Raw genomic sequence first — 15,514 nt, forward strand, 5'->3', positions numbered from 1 at the left:
CTTGAATATCTCCCACCACTCTGACTTACTACTACATAGGCCCAGTAGAGGTACCTGGCTCTGAAGAAAATCCTCAAAGGATTGTCTTACCTCTGCTTCTTCCAGGAGGGACGAATTCAGCCTCCAGTAGCCTCTACCCATCCGGGGGGTCTCTGAAACATTCAGGGAAAACAAAATTAGACAGTGGTCGGAGAACTCCACCTCAACCACGGACACTGCGGAATAGACGTCTCCCTCCTTTAAATAAAACCTGTCTAATCTAGATATGCAGCTACCTTGATGATAGGTGAAACCCGTGTGGCCCGAGGGGGTCCGGATGTGGGCATCCTCCAGGCGAGCTTCCCTAACTATGCTGATCAGGGCCATGCTATCATAAGCCAGCTTGTCTTTGGCGCCTCTCCTGTCCTGAGACCTCGTGATAGTGTTGAAGTCTCCACCAAAGACCACCTGCCGACTCGTAAAAAGAAAGGGCTTAATCCTCATAAAAAGGCTTTTACGGTCCCACTTAGTTTGTGGGGCATAGATGTTAATGAGCCTGAGCTCTTGCCCCTTCATGAGGACATCCAAGATCAGGCACCTCCCCATTTCCAACTCGATAACTCGTCTGCATTCCACAGGAGCGGTAAAAAGGACCGCCACCCCACTATACGGCTCAGCCGCAAGAGACCAGTGTGAAGGCCCATGCCTCCACTCTCGCTTGGCTTTTACTAGCAAGGCTTGGTCTGTCAACTTGGTCTCTTGCAAAAACAAAATGTTGGCGTTAATACTACCGAGAAAATCAGAGGCTGCGAATCTAGCCGTATCCGACTTAATGCTGGCACAGTTAATGGATGCCAGAGTCAATGGGGTGAGTGCCACCGTCATGGGTGATTGAGTTGGACAGCCCTGTCTCTTTATTTTCTACCTTTCTTTTCCCCCCCTTCCCTATCAGAAGAAGATCCTTTTGCCTTCTCTTTAACCCACTTTAAAGATGCAGAGATATCCATACCCAGATCCTCATCTCCTGATCCAGGGGCCACCTGGCCTCCCAAGGAAACTGCCTCAGAAGGAACAGGCTCGGCACCTCCTGGAGACCACACGTCTCCAAAATTCAGTGTTGCCTGAATAATGGAGGCAGACGGACCAAATACCATGCTCATCCAGATTTTTCTTGGGGATGTCAGTCACCTCCCCGTACCTGCCTAGCCAGGCCATAATGTCATAGTAAGAAAGCGACTCGTTACGTGCCAGAACGGTCACTTTCTTGACTGAACTCTGACGGGATACCGCCTTTACAGCGAAATCCCACCACACGGGCTCATCCTTCACCAGCTCGTGATTAGACCAGAAGAGCTCAAGTCCCTCTGGCTTCACAAAGCTGATGTCCAATTCAGAGGTACCGTAGGGGTGAATCAGGGCAAAGATGTCATTTGCCCTGAATCTCATCTGGAAGAGAAGCTCCACCACCTTTGCCCTGGATGGGCACGCATCACTGCCTCTCCACACCAGACGGGCCACGTTCCTACGGCCCACCTCCTGCCCGGGTGTAGGAAAGGACCAGACCACTTCCCCATTATGCTCTCGGAATGCCCCAAGCCCATGTCTTTCTACGTAGAAGGACAGGTCGACCTCCCGGCCCTCTACTTGAAGCGTTCTGTCTCCTCTCCTCAACGCCTCCAGGAGGTGCAGTTGCAAGGTACCTTCTCTTGGATTAAGAGATGAGGATCCCCTAGTTCCCCCAGCAGCGACATTGGCATAGCTCCTTACTGGAGCTGTCACCACTGGGGGGGCAGCCGGACCATCCCCACTTCCCCCAGCAACCACAGAAGAAACAATAACATCAGCATTAAGTATACCCTGCCTAGCTGGGCTGGACTGGCCTACCTGTAGTCTGGCTGGCTTTATTACATTACCATGAGATATAGTAGATCTGGCAATAGCAGTGGCATCCTTGGCATCCCTGGGCTTAGTCTCTGACCTGACTTAGTCTCTTTATCGCTAGCTCCTTCCCCAGCAGTAAGATCCACCAGAGATGTTTCGGCAGTCCCGGGGGCACAGACCACCCCTGCGCCTACATAGGAGTGGTCCGTTACAGCAGGCACACTCATCGGACCACTTACACCTACTGGTGACAATGACACTCCTCCCCTCGCCTGCAGAGGAGTGACCTGCAGCACAGCGACCGCCGCGAGTGCTGCCCACCTCCATCTTATTGCTGGCACTTGTGCCTTCTCTTGAAGCCTGGACACTCCTCCCTTTGCCTGCAGAGGAGCGTCCTGCAGCTCCAGGTCCACTCAAAGGATCACCAACAAGCTTGGTTTTGATGCCCGACCGCCTGGGCAATGTGCCAGCCGCTGGCACTGGGACACTCCTCCCTTTACCTGCAGAGGAGCGCCCTGCACACATCACCTCAGCCACCAAACTGTCCAGCCCCCCAGCCGCTCCTACACCACTACCGACCTCACTACCCTGACCAGCGAGGCCGGCGCTCTCCGCCATCTTGGTTGTACTCTTACTGGCTTTCTGGCCCTGCTCCATAGTAGCAGAAGTGGGGACAGTCAGATTACCAGTATCTGCACCCTGAGACGACTTTCCAGCCGCCCAGGGAACATACACGAGGTTCACCTGCTCTGCTGGCTTCTTCCTCTTTTTCTTCTTTTTTTTTTAAACTCGGTTTATTAAAAGAATTCACTGTTGTCACATGGATGTGTCACTCAAACAGCAAATAAAATAGTACAGGAACAGTGTATTATCAAATTACATGCAGCAACATAAGGAATAGTCGAACTTTACGGTCCAACATGGACCTATAACCAGTTACAGAAAGAAAACAAACATATGAAAGTCTGATTACATCCTCACTTCGTGATCCGCGGTTACCGTAAGCGGAGAATTACTCCACAATCCCCAAACCTTTTCAAATTTCTTAGGGCATTTTCTATGAGCGAATACCACTCTTTCATACTCCACCACTCTATTCACCAGGGATATCCATGTCTTAATCCTAGGAGGTCGTCTATCTATCCACCGTAGAGCTATAGTCTTACGGGCCATGAAAAGTGATTCTCTAACACAAATACGGGTATGGTGGGGCCAGGTCTCCTCATCTAAAAGCCCGAAGAGACAGATTGCAGGGTCTAACGGGACCGGCACCTGGACCACTTCCGAGAGCAGTTCCACCACCCCCCTCCAGAAATCATAGAGGCGGGGACAAGCCCAAACCATGTGCCAGAAATCTGCAGGTAGGCGAGAACATTTAGGACAGGAAGGTTCAGGTATTCTACCCATTCTGCATAGCCTAACCGGTGTGAGGTAACATTGATGTATGAAGTAGAGTTGTGTCATTTTATTGTTCACTGCAGGGGAAACATGCAAGTGAGATTCTAGTAATTCCTCACAGTCCTCCTCAGTGAGGGAGGGGATATATGTCTTCCATAGCTCCACAGAGGGGAGAGGGTGGTTATGGGCCTTGGAGCGGATAAGATGGTTGTATGGAGAGGAGACCAGGCCTCCTGGGCCCTGAGATCTTATAATACCTATGAGTGGATAGGAGGATATGCAAGCTCTAGGTGGAACAAACTGGGCATTTAACGCATGTCTGAGTTGTAGAAAGCGATAGAACTGGGAGTGTGGAATATCATACTTATCTCGCAGATAGTCGAAGGAGACACTTGCGTCATCTATAAAAACATCTGCTAGGACATTAACTCCTAGCCTCGACCAAAACTGGCAATCGGGCAGGTCATGTAAATGTGTGAATAATGGATTTTGCCAAAGTCTAGACTCAGCCGGAATGTCCACATAATTCAGGGTCGCCTTAGCAAGGGACCATACCTTCCGGGCTGTCTTGTGCACAGGAAGATAACACGCTCTTGGGAGGACGTCAACCGTGAGAAGCGACCATAGGGAGGGGAGAGGGCAGGAATCAAGGAGCATCACTTCGGGGGAGGTGGGAGGATCTACTTGGGTCCATTGGGCCAAGTACTTGAGCTGGCCTGCAAGGTAATACAATGAGATATCTGGCAGGGCCATACTAGCCGAGTCCTTCGGCCTTTGGAGCTTGGCCAGCTGGAGTTTAGAGCGAGAGGAGCCCCAAATAAAGGAAATTATAGCAGAGTTGAGAGATTTGAAGAAAAGTTGGGGTAAAGGAACAAACACATGCTGAAGAACATATAGACATTTAGGGAGGGTAACCATTTTCACTAGATTGATCCGCCCTGCAACAGAGAGAGGCAGCGAACCCCAGGTCCGGAATTTACCCCTGAAGTGTGTCAACAATGGATCCACATTCAGGGTCATGGTTTCCAGGGACGTCTTACAGACGTGTATACCCAGGTACTTAAATGTGTGCACCACCTTCAGCCCAGCCACCGTTGATCCTGTCAGAGCTGCCCTATCAGGGCTAAAATACATTATAGCGGATTTGGACCAATTAATAGTCAGGCCGGAATAGCGACCATAGTCATTTATAATAGACATCGCTCTTGGTAAAGATTTGTCCGGATCTGATATTGTGAGCAAGAGGTCGTCAGCATAAAGGCTGACTCGCTCCTCGCCAAGGGAGTGTGGGACTCCGGAGAGATCACCGTCTCTACGGAGCAAGGTTGCCAGGGGTTCTATGGCAAGTATGAATAGTAGGGGAGACAGGGGACACCCCTGTCTCGTACCTCGCCCCAGCCAAAAGGACGGGGAGAGCAGGCCATTCAGTACAATGGATGCCTTGGGGTGGTGATATAATATGGAGATCCAGGAAATAAAGGTGCTACCGAATCGGAACCTCCGCAGCACTTCCAATAAGAATGGCCACTCGACCGAGTCAAAGGCCTTGGCCGCGTCCAGCGAGGCCAAGGCCCAGTCCCTTTGTCCGGCTTCAAGATGAGCACAATATTGGCATCATAACAGGATTCTGGGAGTTTGCCCTGCTCCAGAGATACTTCCAGGACTTTTAGGAGGGTGGGCAGAAGGTGGTCAGCATATTGAGCATACACTTCTACAGGTATTGCGTCCGGACCTGAGGCCTTACCCCTCGCCGCTGCCTCCAATGCCTCCCGCAATTCTTCCAACGTGATGGGAGCGTCCAGTTGCGTCCTAGTCTCCTCCGTGAGTTCAGGTAGCGGAATACTAGCAAGAAACTGGACAACGTCCTCTATAGGGGGAACAAGATGAGAAGTATAAAGATCAGAATAGAAGGAGACAAATCTTTGCAGTATATCAGTGCTGGAGGACAGAAGCTCACCCCGGGCGGATCTAATTTTTAGTACTGTTGGAGAGGCGTTATTACTATGGATCAGTTGGGCAAGAAGGCTACTCGACTGGTTACCCAGCTCAAAGTATTTTTGAGAAAGGAAGAACATTCTCCGTTTAGTTTTATCATGAAGATGTGACATATAAGCTCGGCCAGCCTGCAGCCACTCGAGTCTATTATTGTCAGTGGGTTGGGCCATAAACCTCTCTTCTCTGCGTTTGCAGAGGGAGGCCAGATCGTCCTCCTGTCTGGCTGTCTCTCGCTTGATGTAAGAAATGGAAGATTGCAGGCATCCCCTAAGGTATGCCCTCAGGGAGTCCCAGTACGCTGAGTGATTGTCATCAAGTCTGTTATCAGCCAGAAACATCTGCAACTGATCAGGTATCCTATCATTTTCCTGCATGAGAGACAGCCAGAAAGGATGTACTTTACGTGGGCCCCGGTTTGCTAGGCGTGGCAGGATGTTAAACTCTGCTAGCAATGGCGAATGATCCGAGATGCCTCTCGGTAAATGAGAAACGGAAACCAGTACAGAATTGGTGGCCGGGTTTCCAAACATATAGTCTATTCTTGACAAGGAATTCCTACCAGGTGTATGACAGGTAAATTCAGTTGTGTGGGGATGTCTATTCCGCCACAGGTCTATCCAGCCAAGCTCTTCAGTAAGCACTTGGAATGAGGAAGGAGGGGGGGAGGATAGGGGGGGAGGGGGGGAAGGTGTAACTTGTCACGGTTGACGTCCCACAGCATATTAAAGTCCCCCATGCACAGAAGCAGAGATTAAGGGAACATTGCCGCAAATTGGGCGGCGTCATGCAAGAGTTGCAGATTAGCAGGGGGGGGTAGGTAAAGCGCAAGTATTACCACTGGCTGTGTCTCCAACCAGCCCTGAACAAACAGGGCCCTGCCGTCAGGATCCTTAACCAATCTGCCCGGCTCCCATCTAACTGATTTATGAATCAGCAGAGAGACACCTCTAGAATGAGAGGTATGAGTAGAGTGAGCTGTCCACTGGATCCACGGTTTAGAGAGACATCCAGTAGTAGCGGGGGTTAGATGTGTCTCCTGGAGACATATGACTTGGGGGTTGTGGTTACGTATATAGGCAAAAGTGAGGGATCGTTTATGAGGGGAACCTAGTCCCCTTACGTTAAGTGAGAAGACACGAAAAGACATAAATACAAGAACAAACTGGATAACAGAACAGACTAACAAACGAACACACAAACTATTAGCAGGTGCAGAACAAGTGCACGTGGCACAAGGGTTTACGGGGGAGTCTGTGATAGAGGTGAGAATCACAGACTAAAGCAAAGATGATCCGAGAGCTCTCGGCACCTCCGCTTCCCACCATATGCAATCTAAGTATGGTAACTAATATAACGGTTGCAAATAAGGTATCCAGCCGGTACTGTAAAAGCAAGCAAATAACACTGGGATGGCACATAAAGTTATAAACACTTGCATTCGTCTGTGTGTATTCAAATACAGCCATTCAGACCAGTAGATACCGTAACACATAGGCAAAGGGACAGAGGCAAATCACCCTTCACCCCCCGGAGGGGGGGGGGGAGTAGCTGGCAGTTGGGCATAGTCACTGTGATGTTAGCGTCTCTGCTGAGGCGGTCTATCGCGGTGCTGCAGCCAGTCTTCTGCCTCCGCCGGAGTGTTGAAGAAGTATTTTCTCTCCTGGTGAACAACTCTGAGCCTTGCGGGGTATGCCATGGAGTAGGGCAGGTTCAAGTCCCGTAGTTTAGACTTTACCGAGGAGAACGAAGCTCTGGTTTTCTGAAGTGATGCCGAGAAGTCTGGAAACAGCAGTACGACTGAATTTTGGTATTCTATCTTGCCATGCAGGCGTGCAGCGCGTAAGATGGCGTCTCGATCACGGCTGCTCAGGAGGCGCGCCAAGAATGGGCGAGGTGGGGCCCCGGGGGCCGGAGGCTTAGCTGGAACGCGATGGGCACGTTCAATGGCATATGCAGGTGATAAATTAGCGGTAGGCAGATGTTCTCTAAGCCAGTGATTTTCAACCAGTGTGCCGTGGCACACTAGTGTGCCGCGACACATGGTCGGGTGTGCCGTGGGGAAAGTTCCCCAAACTATGGTGCCCCTGTGAAACAGGAGAAAACAATGGGGGAGAGAAACCTGGGGATGGGGGAGAAACAGTGGAGAGAAGCAGGGGGGAGAGAAACATGGGGATGGGGGAGAGAAACATGGGGATGGGGGAGAGAAACAGCGTAGAGAAACATGGGGATGGGGGAGAGAAGCAGGGGGGAGAGAAACATGGGGATGGGGGAGAGAAGCAGGGGGGAGAGAAACATGGGGATGGGGGAGAGAAACAGCGTAGAGAAACATGGGGATGGGGGAGAGAAACATGGGGATGGGGGAGAAACAGGGGAGAGAAGTTTGGTGGAGAGAAGCAGGGGGGAGAGAAGTATGGTGGAGAGAAGCACAGGAGAGAAGCAGGGGGGAGAAGTATGGTGGAGAGAAGCACAGGAGAGAAGCACAGGGGGGAGAAGAAAACCGGCCCAGGTTTCACACTGAGTGAGTATAAATACATTTAGAATCTATATTATTAACTATATGTATAATATGTACTGTTTTAGTGTCATTTTGTGCCATTTTGGTTGGTGGTGTGCCCCGGGATTTATTAAGTATAAAAAGTGTGCCGTGGCTCAAAAAAGGTTGAAAATCACTGCTCTAAGCCAATGTTCCATGAAGGTGCATGGGTCATTTCCCTCTGCTCTCTCAGGCAGCCCTAGTATGCACAAGTTGTTGCGGCGCAGCCTATTCTCTAGGTCATCTGCACATTGTGCCCACCCCGAAGCCGCTCTCTCCAGCGCCGTGAGCTTAGCAGGTATAGGTGCAGCATCATCTTCTAGCTGGGAGATGCGTACCTCGGTGTCCTTAACTCGGTCACGCAGCGTGTGGAGATCGTGTCGCAGCAGGCCCACATCAATCTTAACCTCCTCGATTTTACCGGTAAGTGAGGTGGTTGCAGTCTGTATGGCCTCCAGCAGCTGGGCAGAGACTTGTGCAAGTGTTGGTTCAGTGGCCTCTCGGCCCGGGGCCTGGATCAGCTCGGCGTCTCGGCGCCATGTTGGCTGGCCTGGCGGCTGAACCTTCAGCGTGGACTGACGGGACCGGGTACTTGCAGTCATACTTGCGGTCTGACGTGCCGGTGAGGTACCGGGGATGGAGTACCGAGTAGGATTATTAGAATATGCAGGATTTCGGCAGGATGGAGGTGGATAGCGGAGGTCTCAGACGGAGCTCAGCTCAGACGCGTCCGCTCATGCCGGAAGTTGGCCACGCCCCCCTTTTTCTTCTTTTTAATTAACCTCTCCTTCCCCAGGTCATCTCCAAAGTTTAAGTTCTCCATGTGCACTGGCGATTCCATCTGTTTTATTTGTGCAAGCAGAGTCATTGTCATCATCATCACCATCATCATCCTCTGTAGAGCCTTCTCCTGAAGATGTTGGTAAGGCCACTTGTCCTGCAGGTAGACTCAGCTGGGACTCATCCACCCCTTGTGCACTGGGAGATTTTGTAGCCAAGTCCTCCAGACTCGCTGCAGAACTATCACCTCCATCATCATCCTCCTCCCTTTTAAGGGATTTCATGCTGGCAAATCTGTCCGCATTGAGGAGCTTCTCCCTGAAGACATCGCTGCCCTCCAGAATAACCATCCTCTGCAGCTCCAGCTCTCTCACCTCCTGCTGCAGTCTTCACCTTAGCTGTGAGTCCAGGCTTCTGTTTCTTTGGGGCTGAGCTGGCTCTGTGCTTAGCAAAACTCAGGTCTTCTCTTAGACCCTTCAGCCTTTTCCCAGCTGCTCATACTCTGCGAGCTTTGCAGCTATCCTGGAGCCATAGGTGGCTGCAGACTCCCTGGGCCCCCTGAGACCCCACTGCTCCACCACCTGACCCTCCTGGGAGCCCCTCCGTGCACCTGCACCTGCACCCCTTCTTCCGCTCACCTTGCTTGCAGGCTTTCCTTGCATACTTGGAGCCTTGCGGCTTCCACCCGTCGCTGGAAGGGCTGGGTCCACATTGCTGCGAACCCTACTAGATCTTCTTACCCCTCCAGCCGGAGCGCTGGCCGGTAGCTTACACTCTACACCCCCCGCCGGCCTTGACCGGGAGGTGGAGGTCAGGGGATCCATGCTGAAGACTCTCCCAGGAAGCTGCCACCTTCCTGGGGAAGCAGGTGGTGAATCAGCCTCTCTCCTCCTGGAAGTCTGGATGTGTGGAGCTCAGGAGCAAACACAGGCACACCCAGTAACCACACCCTCCAGAGCTGCACTCACTATTCTGCTGGTGAGGTCACTGTGTACATACATTACTGATCCTGGGTTACATCCTGTATTATACTTAAGAGCTGCACTCACTATTCTGCTGGTGGGGTCACTGTGTACATACATTACTGATCCTGAGTTACATCCTGTACTATACTCCAGAGCTGCACTCACTATTCTGCTGGTGGGGTCACTGTGTACATACATTACTGATCCTGAGTTACATCCTGTGAGTACCCGCGCCGTGGAGCAGAGCATCAGTAAAGGGGGGGGGGGGGGGGGGGGGTGGCGTACACATGGTATCCTGTCACCTAAGTATGTTGATGGTAGTGGCCAACGTCCCTTGTGGCACCTGAGGATCGGCGTGGGCAAGCACCCGGCGTTGGATCCCACGAGGAGTACAGCATGAGCAGGATAAAAGAAGGAGCAGGAGCGAGGTGCAGCAGTCGGTTGGTGAAGAGAAGAGCTGCCCTCCCGCCCTCCCTCCCCATTTACTTTGGACTTATTCTTGTGGCGATGTTTATTATGGGGTGTGTTAGTCGCCCAACACAGGGCTGGACATGTTTTATGTTAATGGTTTGATATGTTTTTAAATTTATATGGAGTTTGAAATAAACATATGGTTATTATTGGATAAAAGAAACAATAATAAACATTGCGGCCAAATTTCTTCCGCAGATCTGGTTGTTGTGTCTTTATTAATAATATGTATAATATTTCATTATGGGGACTAGGATACCATGTATTATACTCCAGAGCTGCGCTCACTGTTAGTGATGACTGCTGGGTCACCCGTGGTTATTTCGGTACGTCTCGCCCCTCCTGGATACTTTCCACATCTCTCCTGGAATCCTCAGTGATGTTCTGGCCAGTTCTAGAGCTTTCCCTGTATGGGGGTGGTGGGGGTGTATATATATATATAGGACTGACTCCAGGCTTCTCAGTGTATACAGCAGTCATGGACATCACTATCCATCACCCCTGGATGCGGCGCCCCGTCATGGCGGCCCCCTTCCTCCCCAGCCGCCTCCTGGGACAGAGGTTTGGAGAAGGAATCCTGGAGTCTGAGCTGATCACCTCCATGTTGAGCCCCTATTACCCCCGACCACCCGGCACCCCCCAACCAGAGAGCGGCCTCTCCGAGGTAATGACCCTGTGGTGTAGATGTGATATATGGGGGGGGGGGGGGGGGGGATGTGTAGATGTGATATATGGGGGGGGGGGATGTGTAGAGGTGTTATGGGGGGGGGGGGATGTGTAGATGTGATATGGGGGGGGGGGATGTGTAGATGTGATATATGGGGGGGGGATGTGTAGATGTGATATGGGGGGGGGGATGTGTAGATGTGATATATGGGGGGGGGATGTGTAGATGTGATATATGGGGGGGGGGATGTGTAGATGTGATATATGGGGGGGGGATGTGTAGATGTGATATATGGGGGGGGGGATGTGTAGATGTGATATATGGGGGGGGGGATGTGTAGATGTGATATATGGGGGGGGGGATGTGTAGATGTGATATATGGGGGGGGGGATGTGTAGATGTGATATATGGGGGGGGGGATGTGTAGATGTGATATATGGGGGGGGGATGTGTAGATGTGAAATGGGGGGGGGATGTGTAGATGTGATATGGGGGGGGGATGTGTAGAGGTGATATGGGGGGGGATGTGTAGAGGTGTTATGGGGGGGGGATGTGTAGATGTGATATGGGGGGGGGGATGTGTAGATGTGATATGGGGGGGGGGATGTGTAGAGGTGTTATGGGGGGGGGATGTGTAGATGTGAAATGGGGGGGGGGTGTGTAGATGTGATATGGGGGGGGGGGTGTGTAGAGGTGTTATGGGGGGGGGGATGTGTAGAGGTGTTATGGGGGGGGGGGTGTGTAGAGGTGTTATGGGGGGGGGGGGTGTAGCGGTGTTATGGGGGGGGGAGGTGTAGAGGTGTTATGGGGGGGATGTGTAGAGGTGTTATGGGGGGGGGGATGTGTAGCGGTGTTATGGGGGGGGAGGTGTAGAGGTGTTATGGGGGGGGGGATGTGTAGAGGTGTTATGGGGGGGGGATGTGTAGCGGTGTTATGGGGGGGGGATGTGTAGCGGTGTTAAAGGGGGGGATGTGTAGATGTGTATGGGGGGGATGTGTAGCGGTGTTAAAGGGGGGGATGTGTAGATGTGTATGGGGGGGATGTGTAGATGTGATATGGGGGGGATGTGTAGATGTATATGGGGGGGGATGTGTAGATGTGATATGGGGGGGATGTGTAGATGTATATGGGGGGGGATGTGTAGAGGTGTTATGGGGGGATGTGTAGATGTGATATGGGGGGGATGTGTAGAGGTGATACGGGGGGGATGTGTAGATGTGATACGGGGGGGATGTGTAGCGGTGTTATGGGGGGGATGTGTAGATGTGTTATGGGGGGGATGTGTAGATGTGATACGGGGGGGATGTGTAGATGTGATACGGGGGGGATGTGTAGCGGTGTTATGGGGGGGATGTGTAGATGTGTTATGGGGGGGGGATGTGTAGATGTGATATGGGGGGGGATGTGTAGAGGTGTTATGGGGGGGATGTGTAGAGGTGTTATGGGGGGATGTGTAGCTGTGTTATGGGGGGGGGAGGTGTAGAGGTGTTATGGGGGGGGGGTGTGTAGAGGTGTTATGGGGGGGGGGATGTGTAGCGGTGTTATGGGGGGGGAGGTGTAGAGGTGTTATGGGGGGGGGGTGTGTAGAGGTGTTATGGGGGGGATGTGTAGCGGTGTTATGGGGGGGGGAGGTGTAGAGGTGTTATGGGGGGGAGGTGTAGAGGTGTTATGGGGGGGGGATGTGTAGATGTGATATGGGGGGGGATGTGTAGAGGTGTTATGGGGGGGGGATGTGTAGCGGTGTTATGGGGGGGGGGATGTGTAGAGGTGTTATGGGGGGGGGATGTGTAGATGTGATATGGGGGGATGTGTAGATGTGATATGGGGGGGGATGTGTAGATGTGATATGGGGGGGGGGGGTGTGTAGAGGTTATGGGGGGGGGGATGGATGTGCAGAGGTGTTATGGGGGGAGATATGTAGAGGTGTTATGGGGGGGGATGTGTAGCGGTGTTATGGGGGGGATGTGTAGCGGTGTTATGGGGGGATGTGTAGAGGTGTTATGGGGGGAGATGTGTAGAGGTGTTATGGGGGGGGGATGTGTAGAGGTGTTATGGGGGGGGGGGATGTGTAGAGGTGTTATGGGGGGGGGGGGTGTGTAGAGGTGTTATGGGGGGGGGGGTGTGTGTAGAGGTGTTATGGGGGGAGATATGTAGCGGTGTTATGGGGGGGGGGGGATGTGTAGAGGTGTTATAAGGGTGGGGGGGGAGGTGTAGATGATGACCCCTACTCTCCTCTCCCCTCAGGTGAAGATGGATAAGGATCAGTTCTCTGTTCTCCTGGATGTGAAGCATTTTGCACCTGAGGAGCTGACGGTGAAGGTTGTCGGCGACTACGTGGAGGTTCACGCCAAGCATGAGGAGCGGCAGGTAGGGGGCGCTGCGGGATCTGTCACATAGCCGTGCTCTCCCTCACATCAGACACAATCAGTGGTGCAGATTTGTGCACAGCTGAGGGTCTGTTACATTGTGCGGAATCCTCCTGTCCTGGATCCTGACACACTAACGCTTTATCAGCTGCGCTGAGTAGTAATGGCTGCCATTTTTCTGTCACAGGATGAACACGGTTTTATTTCCCGCGAGTTCCACCGACGTTACAAGCTGCCCCCGACTGTGAACCCTGGTGGCCTGACGTCTGCGCTGTCCGCGGAGGGGCTGCTGTCCATCCAGGCTCCAGTCACTGACAGCACCAAGGCCGAGGAGCGCAGCGTGCCCATCGCCAGGAAGTGACCGCTGCCAGACACCCTGGAGCAGTCTCATACAGTGTGATATAGAATCCCGGCTGCCCCATCCCTGTGTGCTGGCAGATTTGTCGCGGTGACTGGCGGTTTCAGTTGTGGTGGTGATTCTATGGCAGTGACTGGCGGTTCTGTGGCGGTGACTGTTGCGATTCTATGGTGATGACCGTGCAGCACAGCCACTAGTATTTACAATGTGTTATTCTACCGCCAGCTATGAACATCCCCCCCTAATGACGTCACCAGGCACCTATTGTATGATGTCATCATCACCCCTTGTGACTATCAGGAAGTCTGCAGAGCACCCCTGCTGCTTGGATCCAGCAATACACCCCAAATTCAGAACATCATGAACGAGGACCGCCGCCTGCGGAGGTAACAAGGCGTCCACAGCCCTAAAAGCGGATCAGTGTGTAAAGGTGTATTCTCCCACCTCACATGATTAATAAAGTTATAGCTAATAAAAATAAGTTAGTTATTCTCTTGTTGCGAATTCCTCCATCATTTTATTGCAGAGCAGCGGCCCCGGTGGTGGAGACACCTCATCAGGTGTATGAGGAGGAGGAGGAGGGTACCCCCAGTGGTAGAGACACCCCATCACATGTATGAGGAGGAGGAGAGCACCCCCGGTGGTGGAGACACTTCATCACACGTATGAGGAGGAGGAGGAGAGCACCCCCGGTGGTGGAGACACTTCATCACACGTATGAGGAGGAGGAGAGCACCCCCGGTGGTGGAGACACCTCATCACACGTATGAAATGGGATATGGCATTAGAATTGGGTGTTTGCATTGAGCGGTGGGGTTAGGCAGTGGGATTTGGTGTTAGTATTGAGCGGTGGGGTTAGGCAGTGGGATTTGGTGTTAGTATTGAGCGGTGGGGTTAGGCAGTGGGATTTGGGGTTAGGATTGAGCGGTGGGATTTGGTGTTTGCATTGAGCAGTGGGGTTAGGCAGTGGGATTTGGGGTTAGGATTGAGCGGTGGGATTTGGTGTTTGCATTGAGCAGTGGGGTTAGGCAGTGGGATTTGGGGTTAGGATTGAGCGGTGGGGTTAGTAAGTGGGATTGGGTGTTTGAATTGAGCGGTGAGTACAGGCAGTGAGATTTGGGGTTAGTATTGAGCGGTGGGGTTAGTAAGTGGGATTGGGTGTTTGAATTGAGCGGTGAGTACAGGCAGTGAGATTTGGGGTTAGTATTGAGCGGTGGGGTTAGTAAGTGGGATTGGGTGTTTGAATTGAGCGGTGAGTACAGGCAGTGAGATTTAGGGTTAGGATTGAGCGGTGGGGTTAGGTAGTGGGATTGGGTGTTTGCATTGAGCGGTGAAGTTAGGCAGTGGGATTTGGTGTTAGAGTACTATTACACGGAACGATAATCGGCCCTATCCGGACGATTATCATTCCGTGAAATAAACACAACGAGCAGGTGATGATCGTTGCCATCGGCTGATCGTTGATATCAGTTCAAACCTATAAATTGTCGGCCACCGACCACACACCGCTACATGCAATAGTGGTGCGCGGCTAAGGATTTGCAAAAGAATACATTACTCATCCATGGTCCAGGGCTCCTCCTGCTCCTCTTCTCCCCGGGTCCTGCGCGCTGCAGCTCCATAGCAGCCTGTCTTAGCTGACGGCCGCTCAGCCAATCACATGTCAGGCCGCTGCGGCCAGAGATTGGCTGAGTGGCCTGTCAGCTAAGACAGGCTGCTCTGAAGCTGCAGCGCACAGGACCCGGGGAGAAGAGGAGCCCTGGACCCGGGATAGGTAATGTATACCAGTTTAGCAAGGGCTGCAAGGACATAGGTAACGATGTCCCTTCAGCCCTTGTTAAAACGATTATCGGGCCGTGTAATAGGCCCTGTAAATGAGCGCCAATAAGCACTCGTTTACATTTATTATTGGGCCCCTATCAGCACGTCTAATAGTACCCTTAGGCAGTGGGATTGGGTGTTAGGATTGGGTATTGCATCACAGCTTCAATATAGAGTGATGGGAAGAGCTGTAATACCGCATACAACCTGAAGACAAGGGTGGCGCTGTTTATTATAGGAGATTCTGGAGGTGTAATCTGCAGAAACAACACACAGCGTAATGAAGAGCACACTGTAGGG

The 15,514-nt window shown here is 52.2% G+C and overlaps 1 protein-coding gene across 1 annotated transcript; it reads left to right on the forward strand.

Annotated features, from left to right (window-relative positions):
• Positions 1–10,367: 10,367 nt before the first annotated feature.
• HSPB6 (heat shock protein family B (small) member 6) lies at positions 10,368–13,874 on the forward strand. Its single transcript, XM_069947013.1, has 3 exons — positions 10,368–10,666; positions 12,914–13,036; positions 13,223–13,874. The coding sequence occupies exons 1-3, from the start codon at positions 10,382–10,384 to the stop codon at positions 13,394–13,396; spliced, it is 582 nt and encodes a 193-aa protein (XP_069803114.1). The 5' UTR covers positions 10,368–10,381; the 3' UTR covers positions 13,397–13,874.
• The last annotated feature ends 1,640 nt before the right edge of the window (positions 13,875–15,514 follow it).

This window comes from Dendropsophus ebraccatus, chromosome 12, assembly GCF_027789765.1.
Source record: "Dendropsophus ebraccatus isolate aDenEbr1 chromosome 12, aDenEbr1.pat, whole genome shotgun sequence".
In the NCBI taxonomy this organism is placed as follows: Eukaryota; Metazoa; Chordata; class Amphibia; order Anura; family Hylidae; genus Dendropsophus; species Dendropsophus ebraccatus.